Source organism: Lagenorhynchus albirostris, chromosome 6, assembly GCF_949774975.1.
Source record: "Lagenorhynchus albirostris chromosome 6, mLagAlb1.1, whole genome shotgun sequence".
NCBI lineage: Eukaryota > Metazoa > Chordata > Mammalia > Artiodactyla > Delphinidae > Lagenorhynchus > Lagenorhynchus albirostris.
Window position 1 is genome coordinate 18,221,770 of NC_083100.1, and position 18,262 is coordinate 18,240,031.

General features: G+C 60.8%; 1 protein-coding gene across 1 annotated transcript; it reads right to left on the reverse strand.

Moving 5' to 3' along the window:
* Positions 1–3,611: 3,611 nt before the first annotated feature.
* Positions 3,612–17,287, reverse strand: SLC4A3 (solute carrier family 4 member 3). The gene is made up of 23 exons (XM_060152000.1): positions 17,168–17,287; positions 16,867–17,008; positions 16,371–16,536; positions 15,483–15,760; positions 15,210–15,325; positions 14,601–14,800; positions 12,838–12,986; positions 12,507–12,687; positions 11,893–12,028; positions 11,429–11,612; positions 10,916–11,015; positions 10,283–10,467; positions 9,383–9,608; positions 8,956–9,174; positions 8,500–8,648; positions 8,123–8,317; positions 7,477–7,695; positions 7,028–7,117; positions 6,336–6,502; positions 5,392–5,645; positions 4,900–5,069; positions 4,570–4,743; positions 3,612–3,935 (listed from the first exon to the last, which is right to left on the reverse strand). The coding sequence occupies exons 2-23, from the start codon at positions 16,915–16,917 to the stop codon at positions 3,858–3,860; spliced, it is 3,687 nt and encodes a 1,228-aa protein (XP_060007983.1). The 5' UTR covers positions 16,918–17,008; positions 17,168–17,287; the 3' UTR covers positions 3,612–3,857.
* Positions 17,288–18,262: the final 975 nt, after the last annotated feature.

The window sequence follows — 18,262 nt, forward strand, 5'->3', positions numbered from 1 at the left end:
CCTACTGTATAGCACGGGGAATTCTACTCAATACTCTGTAATGACCTATATGGGAAACGAATCTAAAACAGAGTGGATATATGTATAACAGATTCATTTTGCTGTACACCCGAAACTAACACAACATTGTAATCAACCATACTCTGATAAAATTTTTTTTAAAAAGTCTTGTTTCGCGTGCTCCTCAGCGCTCCCGTCCCCCTCCGTCATTCCAGCAGCGTCCAGCCCCTGCTCCATCTCCAGCTGTGCCCCACCTGCTCTCTATCCCTCCCCTCCCACGGTCCAGGCAGCCTTGTCCCCGGAGCTCCCTGCTCCTCCTCTCGGCCCCCAGATCCAAGTGGGACTCACCCACCACCCAGAGAACATCCCAACAGCTGTGTGCTTACTCAGCACTTGATAAAGCGTTGTTCAAGGCAAACATTTCTAACTAAATTAAAAATAATCCAAGCAGAGGCTTCAAATATTAAATCTTCCTTCTAGAACATAAACCCTACAAATATTGAAGTTTGCTCTTGGCACAAGTGGTGAACCACACAACTGATCAAGTTCTCTCTCAGATAATTATATCTTTTATTTATCTAGAACCCACACTCCTCACTCTGAGTTTCCTATCTGCCACATTGGATTCAATCCCTGGCTCGATGCTTGCCCGGAGCCTGTTTGATTGTTATTTCCAGCGACGGCTTAAGCGTCAGCTGTACGGGCAGCATTTGGTGCAAGTGCCCTTGAGCTCCGTGTCGTCTTTCCACTTTCAGAATTCCCTTTGAGAGCTCTAAGTGTCAACAGGCACGATCATTATTTGAGTCACCTGATACAAGAAGAGATGTCACACCGGCTGCCAAACGGGACCTATTATTGCCAGGTTCCGTGCCCTAAGGGAGAGGGCAGGGGCAATCCAAGCAGATGGTCTGTGAGCTTTGACAGCCAGAAGTTTTCACGGGGGCATCAGACCACGAGTGAGCTGAATCTTCAGCACAGAACAAGGAAATGCCAGCCGCTGTCTTTGCTCAAAGCAGAAGAATGAATTAGCACTTCTCTGGGCCTGAAGTGGGCTTGAACTAGACCAAGGATACTGAAAGCTCGGGGCAGCTGCCCAGGATGCGGCCCTAACCCCACACAGAGAGCCACAAGGAGAAGGCTAAGATGGCGACGGGCCCACTATCCTCCTTACTGGAAGGGTCCTGTGCCACCTGGGATGTGCCCGCTCGCCAAGCTGCTTCCACTGTAAAGCAGACGGTAGCAGCACCTGTCACTCAAAAGTACCATGGCCTCTACCCTCCCTCAGTCCCCCAGAGCTGTGCCACCAGGCCCGGATGCGGATCCTCTCCTTTGGCTCCCCTCCACACCTGGAAGAAGGCAGCCTCGGTCAAGCTGCAGCCCCCCAGGAAGATAAGGTTGAAGTGTCAGTGAAGAGAAAGAGAAAACACCAAGGCTTCAGGACAAACTCTGAATATCCCCAAATGTGATGATCTTTGAAAGGCCAGGCCACTTGTCTTCCGGTGGGTTTGCCACTGTCCCATCACCCCTGTCTTTTCCTGGCCCCCACTGTCATTCTGTCCCCTGCCTTCCTTCAAGGGACCCATCCCTGGCAAAAGTTTGGGTTCTTTTGAGCTAAGTGCTCAGTGCTCTCAGAGCCTCCACAGGACTCCACCCTGGGTGAGAAAGAATCCCCCCTAACCAGGCCCAGCCTAGCGCGTGTGTTGGTCAACTACAGCCTTGTGCTGCACTGAACTGCAGTTGCCTTCCCTTGGGGAGCGGGGCCGGGGGAGGGTGGTTTACAGGCGGTGGTCTTTAAGACTCCAAGCTCTTAGGGCTTATTCATGTCCTTTCCCATTGCGGGAGCGGAGGGGGCATGTTGATAGCCCGAGGTTATGTCTGGCTCGATCTTTCACTGAAATTTGTTCACCTATTGTTCCAACTTGGCCTCAGGGCCCAGTCATACCGGAGGCCGCCCTGACCCACTAGCCAAGACCAAGACTCATTCAGTTTCAAAAGCCCCCGCCCTCTTGTTTCTCACTTTCCAGCTGAGCAACACCCATACTTCTCAGCTATTCGCTAAGCAGAGATGACTGACACAACCTGTGTCCAATGAAGAGCCGAGTCTTCAGGGCTCAGGTCACTACTTTCTCTCAGGGGCTCTGGAAGAAGCAGGTTCTTTCCCGTGGGGTCTCAGCATCCCACAGACCCAACAGGGAAGTCCGCCCACACCAAGGCCCCGATGGGGGGGGGCCAGGCAACCTGATTTAGGGCTCAGAAAAGGAACAGAGTCCTGCGTGCAAAGCTTCTCAGCCACGCCTATCTACACGTGTGGCCCTTGCCATCTCTGCGTTTGGAATCTGCTCTGCACACGTCTGTATTCTAGTTTTTTGTGTTTGACCTTCACTTTGCTCCTTGGCTAAGTTCCTCTGAAATTCCACCTGGCCTTGGCCAATCTAAGGGAAAAGGAATCTTGCCTTCATGTAGGCCAGGAGGATCAGTCAGAGGCCAGATGCAGTTGGAGGCTATCGCGGCGCCAGAGACCGAAGCGGCCGACTGGACTGAAATACTTAAATCTGAATGACAATCCAGGACAGCTGGAGGGGCACCTCTCTTCCTTATGAACAAAACAAATAGCCTCACAGCAATCTGTCCCTTCTCTCTTGACCAACTTCAGGGCTCTAGCTGTTGGCCTGAACACCTGGGAGGAAACTGGGGAAAGGTAAGGAAGAACTTGGGCCACCTCCAGAGTAAACGGGTAACGTAGGGTTGAGGCATCCTGGCACTGGATGCTCAGAGCTGCCCAGGGCTTTGTAAGTCCATGGAACCTCTCTGCCCCACCCGCTTGCATCCCAATGAGGAACTAAATGTGCTTGAATGGGATCTTTGATCATAGCGGGTCCACCAGGTGGCAGCGTTACCCGGGCCCAGTCCAGACAGAGCCTGCAGTGAGAGAGCGGCCACCAGAGGGCAACACAGGGACAGACGCTCAACACGCAGCTGGTTGCCTAGCAACTGTGACGAAATGGGCTCCCAGTTTGCACCCTCTGCAAGGCCTCCCAGGTTATTTCTGGCGTAACAAAGACTGTTGCACGCAAGGAGTGGCCTCAGGAATCCCAGAACTGCCTCTCTTCTAAGCCTGGAGACTCTAAAATGGTCCAGGGACCCCAAAGCCAGCACGACCCTGGCGTCTAGGGGATTGGGCAGCTCCTGTCCCTGCTCTTTGGACTGCCAAGGATCAGGAAAAGAAAATAAACATTTTCCATTCCCCTCTGTAGCCCCACAGCCATTGGGACGCTCTGATTTCCCTAGTGGCTAAAGCAGAGCAACCTCCTCCCCCTCCCATCCCCCAACCTCCCCCTTCTAAGCAGGGGCTGGATTAACAGCGTGTGACCTTGAGCCAGACCTTGAGCCTCCAGCTCCTCAACTGTACTTGGGGGGGGGGCTCGAGGGGGTGCTGATAAGATCCCGCTCTGACCTTCTGTGGTCTTGATTCTCCCTTTCCTCCAAGAATTCTGTCCTTGCCTCAAAACTCTCCCTGATTTGGACGACCCTGAAAATAGAATTCTTCCAATTCCAGATGGATAAGTATGACCCGAGAAACCAGAGATGGAACCAAGAAAGTGAGGCGGACACAAGACAAGGAGTGTGGTTATAATGAGCTCAAAGCCTGTGCCGGTCTGGTCTGTGAAAGGGCCTGGGTGAGACGAGGTCAGTGCCCAGGGCAGAGTCAGGGGGCCACTCTAGTCGTGGCATCAGTAGTGGTTCCAGGCACATCTCTGGGTCATGACGAGCCCGCTGGCCCTAGGGCTGGGCTCTGACTGGGGCCTGGTGTCAATCACTAAGGTGTCGGGGTCTCCAAGGGGCACCATGGTGGAGGATCACACGGGCATGTGCAGCTCGTTGTACTCATCCTGGCCGTCCTCATCAAAGTTTGGTTCAGCATCTTCAGAGTCCAGCTGCAAAAGGGAGCAGAAGGTTGGGAGAGGCCGGGAAGCGGACTCACCGCCTCCCGCTCCCCAGCTCCTCCTTGGGCCGGCAGCCCTCACTGCCCCTAGACCTCTCCAAGCCTCACTGACTACAGGGACTGTGGCCCCAGGTTGAAGCACTTCCCTCTGGCCACAACCTTGAGGTCACCCCCCAGCGATCCCTCCCAATAATGATGATGATAGCAGCTACCACACAGAAGCACTTTCCTGGGGCTCTGAGCGCCTGTGGTACCTCTGTACACCGTGCGTGGGCGGAGGATTTTCAAAAAGATGTCCCTTCCTCTAGCTGACAAAAACAGGGCTCAGAATGGATCTCAGCACCACCCCACGCCCGCTCATCCCTCAGCTGTGTGCCTTTGTTCAGGACACAGCTGTCTACAGCAGCCCTGTGCCTCTCTCACACCAAGGCACCGTTCTCATTGCTTTACCTGGAACTGTGTTTAATCCTCACCACGATCCTATAAGGGAGAATCTATTAGTAGCCCCGTCATACAGATGAAAATGAGATTTCGGAACGTTAGGTAATTTGTCTGTGGTCACACAACAGCAAAGACTGGCACCCAGGGCCCGAGCCCCTAAGACTGCCCCAAGCGCCTTCCCTTACCGCCTGTAGCTCCCTGTCCTGGAAGAGCCGGGGCAGGAGGCAACGCCTCAGGGGCACCGTGAGCAGCAGCAGGAAGGGAAAGGCGAGCGAGGCCGCCGTGGACTTGACCACCCAGAGCAGCGCGATGCAGCCCAGCTGGATGCACGTGAACAGGTGCATCCGCCAGGTCTTCACCTGGGGAACAGGCGTCAGGTCTCACCACATCTCTAGGAACTCAGGTCCCCAGGTCCCAGCTTATCCTTCAGAGTCCATCTCCAGCCCAGAGATCCCTCGGCCCTCCCGCCGCTCCCCATCACCCCGTCGCCCCACCTCTGTGCCTCCTGGCCCTACCTTGGTCACATAGGGCTGTTCGGGATGGTGTTTTGCTGGCATGAGTATGAGCAACAGACGCTGGGACAGCTGGATGCCAGACAGCGATGTGACCCCCATGTACAGGAAAATCCCAAAGAGCACAGCCAGTGGGATCCGGCGCAGCACAGCCCCCATGACAATGGACAGGCCTGGAGGAGGTGACACACACCTACGTGACCCCTCAGGCAGCCCCCGTGAGGATGGAAGGGCCTGGTGGGGAGGAGATGAGCCGGGCCTCATCACTGTGACCAAGAGAAGATGCAACAGGACAGAGAGCCAAGAAAGGGCTCAAGCAAAAAGGCACATGGAGTGTCAAGAAGCAGGTCTGGGGGTCAGAGCAGGGGCTAGTCACGATGCGTTTGGAAACTCAGAAGGGATCTGGGTCAAGCCTGGGATGGAGAAAGGATTTAAGGTCCAAGAACGCAAGTCTGGGGGGTGGGGACCGGGGCCGTGCAAGGTGGGCGCTCTCACCCACGAGGCTGGCGATGAGCACTCCAGTGACCCGCTGCTCCCGCACCTCCTGGATCTGGGGCTTCTCGCCGGGAGCAATGGCAGTGCGCATAACGGTCAGCGCGTTCACGTGGGTGACCGAGCGGACGGTGGCGGCCGTGAGCCAGGGCAACCCAAACAAGCCACAGAGCCCACCCAGGGAGCCGATGAGAAGCAGGTCCAGGTGGAAGCCGGAGCCTTTGAGCAGCCTCCGCGCCTTCTGGCTGACAATGAGCCTGCGGGGAGAGGATGGGAAGCGGGGGTGAGTCGGGGGCGGGGGGGTGGCCAGCGACAGGGTCAGGCACTCACAGCAGGGACGGTGTAGAGGGGACAGGACATGCAGAGCAGAACTCTCCCAGGACCTGCCCGCTTCCTCTTTCAAGTTCTCAAATTGAAGTTCTCATATTTAAGCAAATCTGAGGCAAATTCCCATACTGTGGATACTTAAAACACCACAAAAGCCAGATGCCAGCTCTCACCACATCATTGTGGTTTAACCAAAATGAGACACATGTGAGCGTCACTGAGAGAAAATGCTGCCAGGGTTTTCTGAGGACTGTCAAGTGCCACCCTGCAAGTGGTGGTGGTAACAGACAGATATCATGTCAAAGCACCACGGGGGGGCTTCCCTGGCGGCGCAGTGGTTGAGAGTCCGCCTGCCGATGCAGGGGACGCGGGTTCGTGCCCCGGTCCGGGAGGATCCCACGTGCCGCGGAGCAGCTGGGCCCGTGAGCCATGGCCGCTGAGCCTGCGCGTCCGGAGCCTGTGCTCCGCAACGGGAGAGGCCACAACAGTGAGAGGCCCGCGTACCGCAAAAAAAAAAAAAAAAAAAAAAAAAAGCACAACGGGGAAACCACGCCCCAGGCCCACGGACACCCTCTGGCCGCCAATCCCACGGCTCCCCGCCCCGCCCCCAGCCCTCTCACGCGGTGATCTGTGTCTCCATGAAGATCAGGATGAGGACCAGGAGGGCGGGCACGGCGGCTGCCACCATCATCCAGGGCGGGAAAGGACGGGCGCTACCCAGGGGCGGGATGAACCATGTGCGCTTATGGGGGGAGGTCACTGAGAGTCCCGTGGGCACCGTCAGCTTCTGCATGACCAGAAGGAAGACCAGGTTCAGGGCCGCTAGCAACTCCACGTAGCAGCTGCTCCCACCCAGCTCTGTGTCTCCAGTACCAGGACTCCAGGGAATGTGGGTGTGAACAGGTTTGGGGAAAATCAGTTTTGTATCCTCCAAAGTCACTGTTCTTCCAAGGGGTCTGGCAGCGAATGAGGAAATGATATACCTTCTCCCTGAGCCCCGGAGCTGCCAGGAGACCTGCTGCAGGGGCACCTGTCATTCTGCCCCCAGTCCCACACCTGCTCCTCCAGGAGTCCTGACTAAGCGTCACACACAGCCCCAGACTCCCTGGCCGGCCTCCTCAGCTGGACCACACAGCTGCTTCTGAAACCCCCAGCCCACCCACCCCTGTGCAGCCCCAGCACGTAGCCATTCCACTAGGAAAGCTGGGTTCCAGCCCTGACCGGCTGCTGGCGCCATGGGGACATGTTATGGCCTGCCTCTCAAGGCCCTGGGGTGAGAACCAGCTGCCAGAGGGGGTCGGGACTCACTCACCTGTGTGTAGGTGTCTGTAATGGAGTAATCCACCAGGACCATCACCAGAATGGAGATGGGGATGCCGAAGTCCCCGATGATACGGCGAGCCTTGAGAGGGGCCAATGAGGGGAAGGGAGCAAAAGGTGGATGGAGCGGAGGGTCAGGAAACTAACATGGGGGTTTTTTTACCCGGACCCCTCTTGGGCCTGAGCAGGAGCCAGAGGTCCCCTGACCTGTCCCTTTAAACCCCACAGGTGCCAGCCCAGCCCAGCCCAGGAGAGCATTCCTCTCCTGATTACACCTCTCTGAGGCTTCAGACAGGGGCAGAGGCTGCACAGACTTGGATGAGGTCTCCCATGACCGGGAGAAGGGGACAGCCCCTCTCTCGAGCGGAGCCTGGCAGAGACAGCAGGAACCGAGGGACACCCACAGGGGGTCCACAGGCCCTACTCCCGCCGGCCACGCACCTTGCCACCCAGGAAGCGGCTGTTTCTGAACTTGCGCAGGAAGAAGGCAATGAGGAAGGTCCCGAGCATGAGGATGAGGGACAGCAGAGCCGTGTTGGGTTGGTTCCTGGGGCCCGGCGGCCCCTCGGTGGGGGGCAGGGCACTCACATTCAGGTCCAGCTCAGAAGCCAGGGCTCCCGCAGGGGGGTAGAATGGCAGCAGTGGGTGCTCCGTGAACACCTGTGTGGGTTACGAGGTTGCCCTAGTGCTCACCTGGGCAGGTGCCTGATTTCATAGCATCAGTACACCTGTGAGGGAGAGGGCGGGCCCCTCCCACACCTGACCGGGCAACATAACACAGGACATGCAGCTCCATCTCACACACAGACGCCCTTCCTCTACATACAGTGACCCAAGGACCCCAGACCCGTAGCCCTGACAACGCCCCCTTTCCGTCCCATACCTGTTCAGGTGAATCCTGGACTTCAAACCTCTGGGTTTGACTCCCTGCCCTTCAGCTCAGACGTAGCCCTAGAGCGTCCTCAACCCCCATGCCCACAGCCTACAGAGCCTTCCTCCTCGTTCCTCCTCCCCCCAGGCTCTCCTTCCCAGGGTGCTGCCCAGCCCCCACCTACACCCACCCCCCCCAAGACCTCTCAGGGCCCACCTTGTAGAGCTTGTGGAAGGTCTCATAGATGAAAATGAGAGAGATGAGGAAGGCGAAGATCTCCTGGGTGAAGGGTGAGATGTAGCGGACCAGGAAGCTGCCTTCCGCGGCCACCAGGGCAAGAACAAAGACCACCAGCCAGAGGCCAACCCACACCCGGCCTGTGAGGTACTCCAGGCCCTGGGCTCGGCAGAACTGGAGGGCGGGAGAGAGAGGCGGTCACCACAGCCATCTGACCCGGCCCTCGGGGCCCCACGGGACGGGCAGGAGGTGCACCCCGAGGGAGAGGAGGGGGAAAGACCGCAGGGGCCCATGCCCTGGGCCAGGGGCACAGGGTGGAGCAGGTGAGCCCTGGGGAGGGGCAGGGTGGCTGTCACCTTGAAGAAGGCTTCTTCGAAGACGAGCAGTGGCCCCGAGAAGCCGACCACAAGCAGCGGCTGGGCCCCCAGCAGAGAGAAGAGGACACCAAGCACAGCCGTGGACACGATCAGCTCAGACACACCCATCAGTCCTTCTGTCTTCTCCCCTGGGGCGGGCGAGGGTCAGTGGGACGGCCCTGGCCTGGCTCTTTCTACCTGGCCCCTCTTTCTCGTCTAGTTTCCCCTAACCTGGGGACCCAAGAAAAATGGAGCAGCTCCCCAGAGTGGTAGCTAGGGACCCTCACCACTCTCAGCCCTCCTGCCTCTCACCACCAGCCCCCCACCCCGGATCTCCCACCCCTGCACCCACCCCCTCTCACTTTACTGTCATCCCAGAAGTGACCACTGGGACACTCTGACCCAGCAACCCTGCAGATGACAGTGAGCCCCCTCACCTCTCCTCCCGCCCCTCACCTAGCAGCCCCCCGAAGGTGATGGCGGGACTGAGGGCAGCGAAGTAGATGAAGAGCACGGCAGCCACGCACTGGGAGTGCAGGGCGTCCCGCAGGTCGCTAGGGTAGTGCGGGTACCGGCGCTTCACGTCCCGGACAAGCCCCCCAAACACCGAGCCAGTGCGCAGCAGGGGGTCGTCGTCAGGGGGCACCTCGGAGCCCCCTAAGTCCATCGCCAGCTCTGGGGGAACAAGAGGCTGCTGGAACCTCGTGCTTGGAGCAGGCCCTGGGCCCAATCCTTCCCAGCCTGGGACGCAGTGCAGAGACCTGGGTCAGGGATTGGAAGCTGACGTGCAGGGCTCAAGAGTCGGGATGGGGCTGGGGTCAGAGCCGTGGGAGCCGCGGAGGGGGCATAGGTTCAGGGGGCTCCGGGCCCCAAAGGGTCTGACCTTTCCCAGGGGCCACGTAGCCGCCCTGGGTGGTCATCTCAACTTTGGTCTGCTCCCGCTCCCGCCGCTTCCTGAGCAGCTCGCGCTGGAAGGCAGCCACGGAGCGCAGCAGGTCTCGGCCCTCCACCTCGGACGGGGGGATCACGATGCTGCCGTCCAGGAACTCGCTGATGGCGCTCAGGAGGTCCTGCCTGTCATCCGCCTGATAGGCAGCATCGTGGAATAGCTGGAGGCAGGAAAGCCAGGGACTGAGCCCACAGCCCAGGGAGGCCCTGGGAGGGGGCGCTTCGGGGAGGAGGTGTTGGGCCATCAGAGACCCAGAGGCAAGGTGGACGTTCAGCCACATCCACAGGTCCAGTCCACTTGTCAAAACTCTGGCTCATGTCCCTGCTGGCCGGCAGGCAGCCACGGCCCTGAACACCTCCCAAACCCCCATGACTGCCCGCGCTCTTCCCCTGGGAGCCTCCAGACTTTTCCACAATGCAACAACTGAAGGGATGACGCCTGGCATAGCGTTACCAATCCAATCTCCATCCTCACTGGAGAGTGCCCACATCCTGTTGGTTGGGAAACATTTCGAACATCACCCCTGGCTAGAGGACCCTCCTGTCCAAGTCCAGCTTCCCTTTCGAGTCTCATGTCACATCCAAAGCTTCAGCGTCTGGGCTTCTTCGTTCCGGCATCCACCTCCCTGTCCCCTCCCATAGCCCCAGCCCAAGGCTCCCTTTTCCCCCTCAGCTCACCCCTCCCTCCACCACTCCAGAGCGCTGCCTCCACCCCGAAGGGCCACTAGCACCCCTGTACCCATGGATACCACTGGGGGCAGCGCGTGGGACAGAGAACAAGCAGGGCTCAGGGGAACAGGCCTAGAACGCCCAGCCTGGGGGCTGCCGGACCCACCTTGTCAGACATGAGGGTGGCAATAGAGCGCCCAAGCTCGTGATAGTCAGTGCTGGTGTGGCCGGGCCCCAGCATCACGAAGAGAAAGCGAACCGGCACGGGGACCTCAAGCACAGACTCCAAGAGTACAGCTTCGTTCAGGCGCACAAAGGCTGCCGCTGGCTGCTCCAAGAAAGGCACACAGCCTGGGGGGACAGAAAGGCACAGGGTGCTGGGCAAAGGGGAGCAGTCAAGGCAGGCCCTGGGGGGATATCTGGGGCCATGATGTACGGTTGAGCAGGTTGTGCACTGCACAAAGAAACCCCAATCTAAAGAAGCCCTATTTGCTTATACGTCTGTACATTTATTACAATTTACCAGCAGATGGAAATCAAGGGTATTGAGGAAGGGGTGCTTTTCCTAATTCTCACAACAGTGTTATATGGACTAGAAGCAATCCAAGATAGCAGAAAACTGGATGGGAAGCAGGCAGAGGATTAGGGAAGATGGGTTGAGAGAAAGACCAGGGGCAAGGTGGGGGCCTGGTTGGGGATGGACGAGGCAGCCTGCAGGCCAGAGCTCAAGACAAGCAGACCATGGTGGGGGCATCCACGCCCTGTAGCCCACATGCCCCCAGGGCCCAGCCCTCCTTACCCACGAGCACAACAGTAGCCTCAGCATCTTCAGGGATCTTCTCCAGCAGCTTCAGGCTTTTCCCCCGGTGACCATCTCCCCCAGGCATGTGGAGGGGCTTCTGAGGACGCAGAACTGGAATAGGGCTGGGACCCAGACCGGAGGCCATGGCAGGCCCTCCCATCCCTTGTTCCAGGCCTGGACTCTGCCCACCAACCCCTGGATCTGGGCCCTGCTTTCTCCGTCCCCAGCCAGGGTGGAGACTATTGGTGAAGTGCCCCACAGCAGGATCTGGACCCTCCTCCATCTCAGCCTTACCTTGTTTAAATGGCTCCCCTGGGTCTGCCCCGTCATCCCCTTTAAAATTTCTGTTTCTCCAGGGCAGGGGTCCCTCCTGAATGTATGTCCCCCACATCCCTAGTATGGTGCCCGGCAACCAACCTTCCTGACCCACTCAATGAAGCCATCCGTGGCCTCCACTGAAACTGGAAGCCCTCCTCATCCCCCAGCCCAGGTCAGAGCAAGGTGACTGACCTCCTTGGCCTCAGGGTCATGAGGCCAGAGTGGGGCTGGCTCCCCCAGGTCATCAGCCACGGTAGGCACTGCACCATCGGGGCCATGGCTGGGGGTTGGGTGATGATTCCCTAGGACCGAGTTCACGCTGGAACTGGACGCATTTCGGGGAAAGAAGCCACTGTCCTTGTCATCATTGGGATGGCTGGGGAGAGGGCAGAGGGGGCAAGGCAGGTTAGGAAGACAGCCCCTTGGTGGCCTGAGGTCATGAGGAAATGAGAAACGGAGGGTCAGGGCCTCCATCCTTTTTGCCTCAATGTAAGAAGGAACTTTCTAACGGTTGGTACTGTCCAAAGATAAAGAAGGAATGAGCTCCCCATCATTTGGGGTATTCAAGCAGAGGCTCGAGAGCCACTCAGTAGAGTCTGTGCTCCTGGAAGGCAGCTGAACCTGAAGGCGCCCTCCCAGGCGCCCCACCCTGGCACCTGTGTTTCAGCAGCAGGGTGCGAAGGACACTGGCCCTGTCCTCCGGCCGGATCTGGTCAGACACAATCATGGTCTCCACCACGAGGTGTGCGATGCCTGGCAGAGTGGTCTGCTCCAGGTCCAGGAGGGCAGCTCCTGGGGGCACAGTCAGGGGAGGGAGCACGGTCCCATCAGGTAGAAAAAAACCACCCCCCAGCGGCTTGCTCCCCAGGGGCAGGCAGACATGCTGGGTGAGCCAAGCATCTGATGTGCCCAGGTGCATACACAGCTCCATGTGGCCACAGCCCAGCCCGAGAGGATGCAAAAAGAGAGCACGGGGTGAGGGCACAGCCCCTCCTTGCCCAGAGAGGGGGTCATCTGTTGATTTACTGCATGTGGGCAGATACCTACTGTGCCCCAGGTACAGTGCTAGGTACCTGGGCACAGTCCCACCCCTCAGAGCTTATGGCTGTGCAGGCAGCTGGACCCCACGTCCCCTAAGTGGCAGCCAGACCTCACCTGGCCCCAGGGCTCCAGGGAGCAGTCCCTGGAGCTGGGCAGCCCAGCACAGGCCGAGCTCTGTGGTTTGTGAAGAGGGCCTGCAGCTCTCGGGACAGGCCTGCAGGGCCCCTACCGTGGGCGATGGTCCTCCGGAGCTCCAGCAGGCTGCGAAAGGAGAGCGAGGCCACGTGCGGCTTCCCCCAGCGCTCCGTCTCTTCCTCCACGTCCTCTTCAAACTTGATCCAGCGAGCCGTCTCCCGCCAGTGGGGCTCCTGGCTGCGGTCCAGCATCAGCTCATTCAGCTCCACAAACACCTGGGGTGGGCGCCAAGGGTGAAGGCCTGGGAGCCGCCAGGTGGGACCGGCTGTCCTGGGGACATGGCGATGGGCCAGGCAGGGAGGGAGGGAGAAGGGGGGAGGAGAGGCGAGAAGAATCCAAAGGCCCACTTCCTCGGGGCCCGGTACCTCATGAGGCCTCCGGTCCAGCTGCTGCTTCTTCTTCTTCCTGCGCAGGATGGGGGCCAGGCCACTGGGGCTGCCCCTCCCGCCCTGCGTCCGAGACGGCTTCTTTACCAGGTGCCGGCGCACGCCAGGGTTGTCCTCCAGCCGGTGACCTGCGGAGAAGATGGGCTTGGCGGTCCCAGGGTTCCAGCTCAGGGCCTCGGGGTCATTGCCAGCCCCTCCAGCTCTGCCCAGCCATTCTACTCGGGGGGGGGGGGGGTGCCACAGTCACCCAGGGACCATGCCGACAAAACCATATCGTCCAGCTGGGCCATTTCATACATAAGGAGACTGAGGCCCAGAGAGGGGAAAGGACTAGTCCAAAGTCACACAGGGAGACTGGCTAAGCCACAGTAAAAAGGCAGACTCCCAACTCAGTCCACAGCCCCGGTCACGGCCACTGCCTCTTACTCGGCAGTGCCAGGACCCACATTAAGTCACCAGGCCCCGCGCCCTCGGCACCTTCCCTGTGCCCCTCGGCACCCATGTGTACTCCCCCATGGGTACACATCCAGACGGACTCAGGCAGAGCTTCTCTCCCTTCCTTCCCATCTGCCCCTTCCAGGCCCACAGCTGGGGGAAGGCCAGCAGCCCAGTTACTCACAAGCTGGTCCGCCCACCATGGGGCTCAGCTGGCCCCTGATGGATTCCCACAGGTCATAGTCCTCAAGGTCCAGCACAAACATCTCTAAGTCCTCTGAGGCCAGCGAGTCTCGAGGGCTGGGGGCTGGAGCCCTCTGAGGGCTCTGACCCTCAGCGTCCCCGGGCCCAGGGCTCAGTGCCCTGTTGGGCTCTGTGACCTCCTCCAGCGGGCTCATCATTCCCCAGATGGCCAAGGCCTCAGCTCCTGTTCCTTCCTAGAGCCCCGGCTCTCCTGAGAGGCAGGAGCCTGGACAGCAGTGGTCTTGGTCCAACCAGAGCTTGAAGATGGCCGGGCCTCCTGACCCCGACTCCCCGGGTCCCCAGGCCTGCTCCCTGCTGCTTCCAGCCTGCACCCTAGGTCTGTAAACACGCCCTCCCCCTGACCACCCCCCATCCCACCGCTGCTGCCACCGCCGCCGCTGCTGCTGCTGCCATCGGATTGTTCCTGTCCCTGTCCTCAGGCCCTGGCAACTTTCCATGACGTATTGCACTCAGAGCCCTCCCCCCTCCCACCCCACCCCTGCACATACTGTGGTTCCAAGGGGGAGGAGGGCGGGGTCGGTGATGCCCCTGGCTGGGCACAGAGCCCCATGGGTGCGGACAGGTGGCACAGAAACCAGGGCACTGATAAGACGGAAGGAACGTGCCGAGATCACAGCCAGGCCCGGCTGAGGGTGGTGTGATGGGAGTAGGAGGCTCCTGACACAGGGAGAGGCAGGGCCTGGTGGAGTGGCTGGGACTCAGGGCCCTGGTTCCAAGCGGGTGAAAAGAGTTTGCCCCGAGAAGAGGAGCGTCGGAGGAGGGGGGGTACAATGATGTCTCCAAACGTCGTGTGGAAAAAGGGCTGCCTTATTCCAGGGGTGACTCAGAGGACACAACCAGGACGGGGGGCAAAGGCGTCATGAGGGGAAGTCTCAGCTGTGGCACCCGAGGCATGGCTTGGTTAGGTAGTGAGTTCCCCATCACTGGCCACATTCCAGCAGACAGGGATACCGCAGAGGAGCTCAGCCCTGGGTGGGGGAGAACACAGAGCCTCTCCAAGGTCCCTCACAGGCTGGGCACCCCTGGAAGTGGGTGTCACTCACTCTTCATGTCGTCCAGGTCCGCGGAGCCCAGCATCTGGGCCTCCGCCTCATCAGTGGGCACCTGCTGCTCCGGGCCACCCGGGCTGCCCAGGGCACTGCCTGGGCATAGCCGTTCCCGCAGGTCATAGCTGGCTGACGGGCTCCGTGGCCGACTCTTCTCTCCGGCGACTCGGGAGACCCGGGCCCGGGGACTAGGGGAGCTGAGGAGGCAACACGGAAGCCTTGAAACTGGCAGGGACCCTCGGTGGAGGTGGGCCAGGAGAGGGGGTTCCTCTGCCCTCCCCCAGCTTGGGGCAGGGCCTGGAGAGGCCCCCTGGGGACTACACACAGGCTCCTCCTGAGCAGAGAGAAAAGCTTACCTCCACCTTCCTGCCCCCGTTGCACTGGTCCCCAGTTCCTCTTTGTCCCCATCCTCCTTTTCACCCAGACACCCTCTCTCTCCTGGAGGACTCTCCCTGCCCGCCCTCTGGTGCTCTCCTCCTTGCCAATCATGCAGAGAAGGGGCACGCCCTCCCCGGCTCCTCCGCCCCGCCTCCTTTCCTCCTAGCTTCTCCACTGGGGTCAGGAAGGAGCCTGGGACCTGCTCTCGGCTGGGCTGGAGGCCAGTACCTGACCGAGTGCTGGGGGCTCTTGTCGGAGCGCGGGCCCACCGCGGGCAGGGGCTTGGTGAAGGCGGCCCTCCCCGAGAGGCCGGGACTGTCGTCCTCGTCACTTCCAATGGAGAACTGTGGATAAACCCCGTGTGACCTGGGTCCCTGCCCTGACTCAGCCCCAATACCCCACTCAGCCCCGCCTCCCCCAACCCTGCCGGGCCTCCCCTCCCCCCTCCAGGCCTCCCCTCCTCTCCCTGAGCAGCCAGCCCTCCCTGGGGACAGACCTTACCTTTGCTTTGGGTGGGGACCCTGCGGGTGGAGGTTCTACAGGCTCTGCCTCAGACTCCCCTTCCTCTTCCTCCTCCTCTTCCTCCTCCTCATCCACTCCGGCTCCCCCCTCCTCCTGGATGGGAGGGGTCCCCTCAGAGGGGGGAGCAGAGGTTCTCTCCTTCTTCCTCTTCCTCCTGGTTTGCCGGGCAGAGGTGGCGGGCAGTCGCCGCAGCTTGTGGGGTGGAGGCAGGCGCACCGAGAGCGGGTGGTGGGTGTGGTGGGATGTGTGCCGGTGAACTGGGGGTGCAGGAGAGCTGGTTGGGGCCCCCACAGCAGAAGGGGGCCCCTCACCACCCTAGGGACGCATGCCTTATTCTAGCTCAAGGCCTCAAACAAGGGCACCCTAGTCCTTCCTCCAGAGTCAGGCTCCCCCCAACACCTGTACCCATAGCCTGTCATTGGGAAGGCCTGGTAGAGTCGGGGGGATGGAGTGATGGAGAGGGGAGGTTGTGACAGGGAGGATGCGGGAATGAGAGGACAGGACACAGCAAGGAAGGGAAAGGTAGAGTCAGCAGAGCTAAGGAGGGGAGGAGAGGTGGCAGAGAGACGAGAGCAGGGCCAGAGGTATGACAGAGCCTTGAGGAAGATGAAGGTCACCAAGGGAGGCCTCAGGCCCATCTCCCTACATCTCCCCTGTGTCTGGGGCTCAGCTCCCCTAGCAGGCAGACAGGTGATGGGTAAGTGAGGCAGGATGACTTAACATGGCATGGTGGCCCAGCACAGCATCCAGCACAGCATCCAGCATAAGATGACACCGGGTGACCAAGCCAGTGGTGAGCACGGTGATGGTGGCAATGAAGGTGATGGCGGTGAGGGCGGCCACACTAGGGGTCCCCAGGCTACCCACACTCAAAGTCCCGCTCGCTGTAGCTGCGGCTGGGCTTCTTGGGGTCCCAGGCCGGGGGCTTGTTGATGAGGTCCCCAAACCTGCTCACAGCCAAGGTCTTGCCCAAGTCATCATCCTCCTCCTCCATGTCTGGACTCAGAGGGGGCTCCTCCAAGGGCACCCGGACCTGCAAACCCAACAGCCTCTTCTAAGGAACCCTGACGCATGAACGCCACACACCCACCCCAACTCCAAGCCCTAGGTGGAGATGGGGGAGACCAGCAGACTCGTCTTCTACTCCCTGTGGCCCAGGCTGGGGTCAACCTCCCAGGCTTCCAGGGCTTGGGAGGAGAGGGGGCAACAGACCCGAGAAATACCAAAAGACCCCCTCTTTCTCCGTATCTCCCGCCCAGCTCTATCCCTGGATCTGGGGGTCCCAGGGTCGACCAGAAGACCCCCCTATCCTCCTTGAGGTCCCTCCCCCTCCTCTTCTCCCACCCCCGCGAGCGTCAGTCACCTGGGGTAGGGGGGAGGCGCCCCCGGGCGGCGGAATCACTCCATTGGCCATGTCCGGAGAGGCGGCTTGGGGGGACTTTGACTCACTGAGGGACCCGTGACCCGGGTGAGAAGAGGGCGCTGCGCGGACCTAATGGGGAGCCCTGGGGGAGGAGGGCGGGGTCAGGAGCCTCGCGCGGCCGCCCCCCCCTCCCCCTCCCCGGAGCTGGATCCCCCGCCCGCCCGAGCGCCCATCGAGGCCCCGCCGCGCCCGGGATGCCCCCGGGGCCCGGCCCGCCGCTCCCCGCCCCGCCCTGCGGTACCTCGGGGCTCCGGAGCGTGCGGGGCTCGGGCCGACCGCCGCGCCCCATCTCCTTCCCGCGCTCGCCCCGGGGCCTGTCGCTGCGCAGGGCCGGACGGCCTGGGGGCGCCCGCGGCGGCAGCGAGCCTGGCGGGCTGGGCGGACGCAGGCGCCGGAGCCCGCAGCCCGCGGCTCCACCTCCTCTCGCTCTGCTCCGCAGCTCCGCCGCCGCCGCCGCCGCCGCCGCCGGGCCGCACAATGGGAGCGGGCGGGCGGTGACTCACCCCGCCCCGGCCGGCCCGGCCCCCACGCGTGGGCCCCCGCAGGACCCCACCTGCCCCGCAATCCCTTCTCCGGCGCCCCACGCGTTGCCGAAGGCGGGTGCGCCGCCCTCCACTCCCACAATCCCCAGATGCACGCACCACCTTCCTTTTAGCCTCCTCTCCCCGCAAGAGCCGTGGAGGCGACCCCTCCGCAGACGCCAGCCCCTCCAATCTTGGGAACTGAGCACGCAGGCCTACGGGAACACCCACCACCTGTCCCTTCGGTTCCGGTATAGCCTCAGATGCCGGGCTTCTGCCACCAGGCAGCGCCCAACATTTGACCTTGGCAGTTACCTCCCTGGCCTCGGTTTCCTCAACGTAGCCAGAGGGGCCTGGAAACGGGGTGTTCCGAAGTTCCATCCAGCTCTAAGATTCTGCACCTCAGTTTCTACACCCTCTCTCCCCCTCCTCCACCCCCCTAGGTCACATCTCCTTTTCCAAGGGCAAAGGTGTTTGGAAGGAACGACTGGATCCCAATTTGACCTCTGGGGGTCTCGCTGAAACTGAGCACCTAGCACAATGCCATGTCTAACAACCCCTCATTAATAGCTGGTGGAGTCACGTCCCTGAATCCTGAGGAGAACTTAGGAGGATGCTGGGGGAGAACCCAGGGTGGAGCTGCTGGGTAGGAGAGGGGCCAGGCCCAGGAGAGAGAAACCAACGCCTGCCCCGGTGGGGGCGGGGGGGGAGGGGCAGGGGATGACAGGATGCTGGACACGATGGTCTCTGTGTGGGGAAGAGGTTTAACCCTGTGACCTTGGGCATGTAATTTACCCTCTCCCAGCCCTGTCCTC

Excerpts from the sequence above, each read along its gene's own strand:
- SLC4A3 (XM_060152000.1), bottom strand. The coding sequence starts at position 16,917 with ATGGCCAATGGAGTGATTCCGCCGCCCGGGGGCGCCTCCCCCCTACCC. Across the intron at positions 14,801-15,209 it reads AGCCCCCAGCACTCGGTCAG|CTCCCCTAGTCCCCGGGCCC; the intron begins GTACTGGCCTCC and ends TTGCCTCCTCAG. Across the intron at positions 12,029-12,506 it reads CCGGAGGACCATCGCCCACG|GAGCTGCCCTCCTGGACCTG; the intron begins GTAGGGGCCCTG and ends CTGTGCCCCCAG.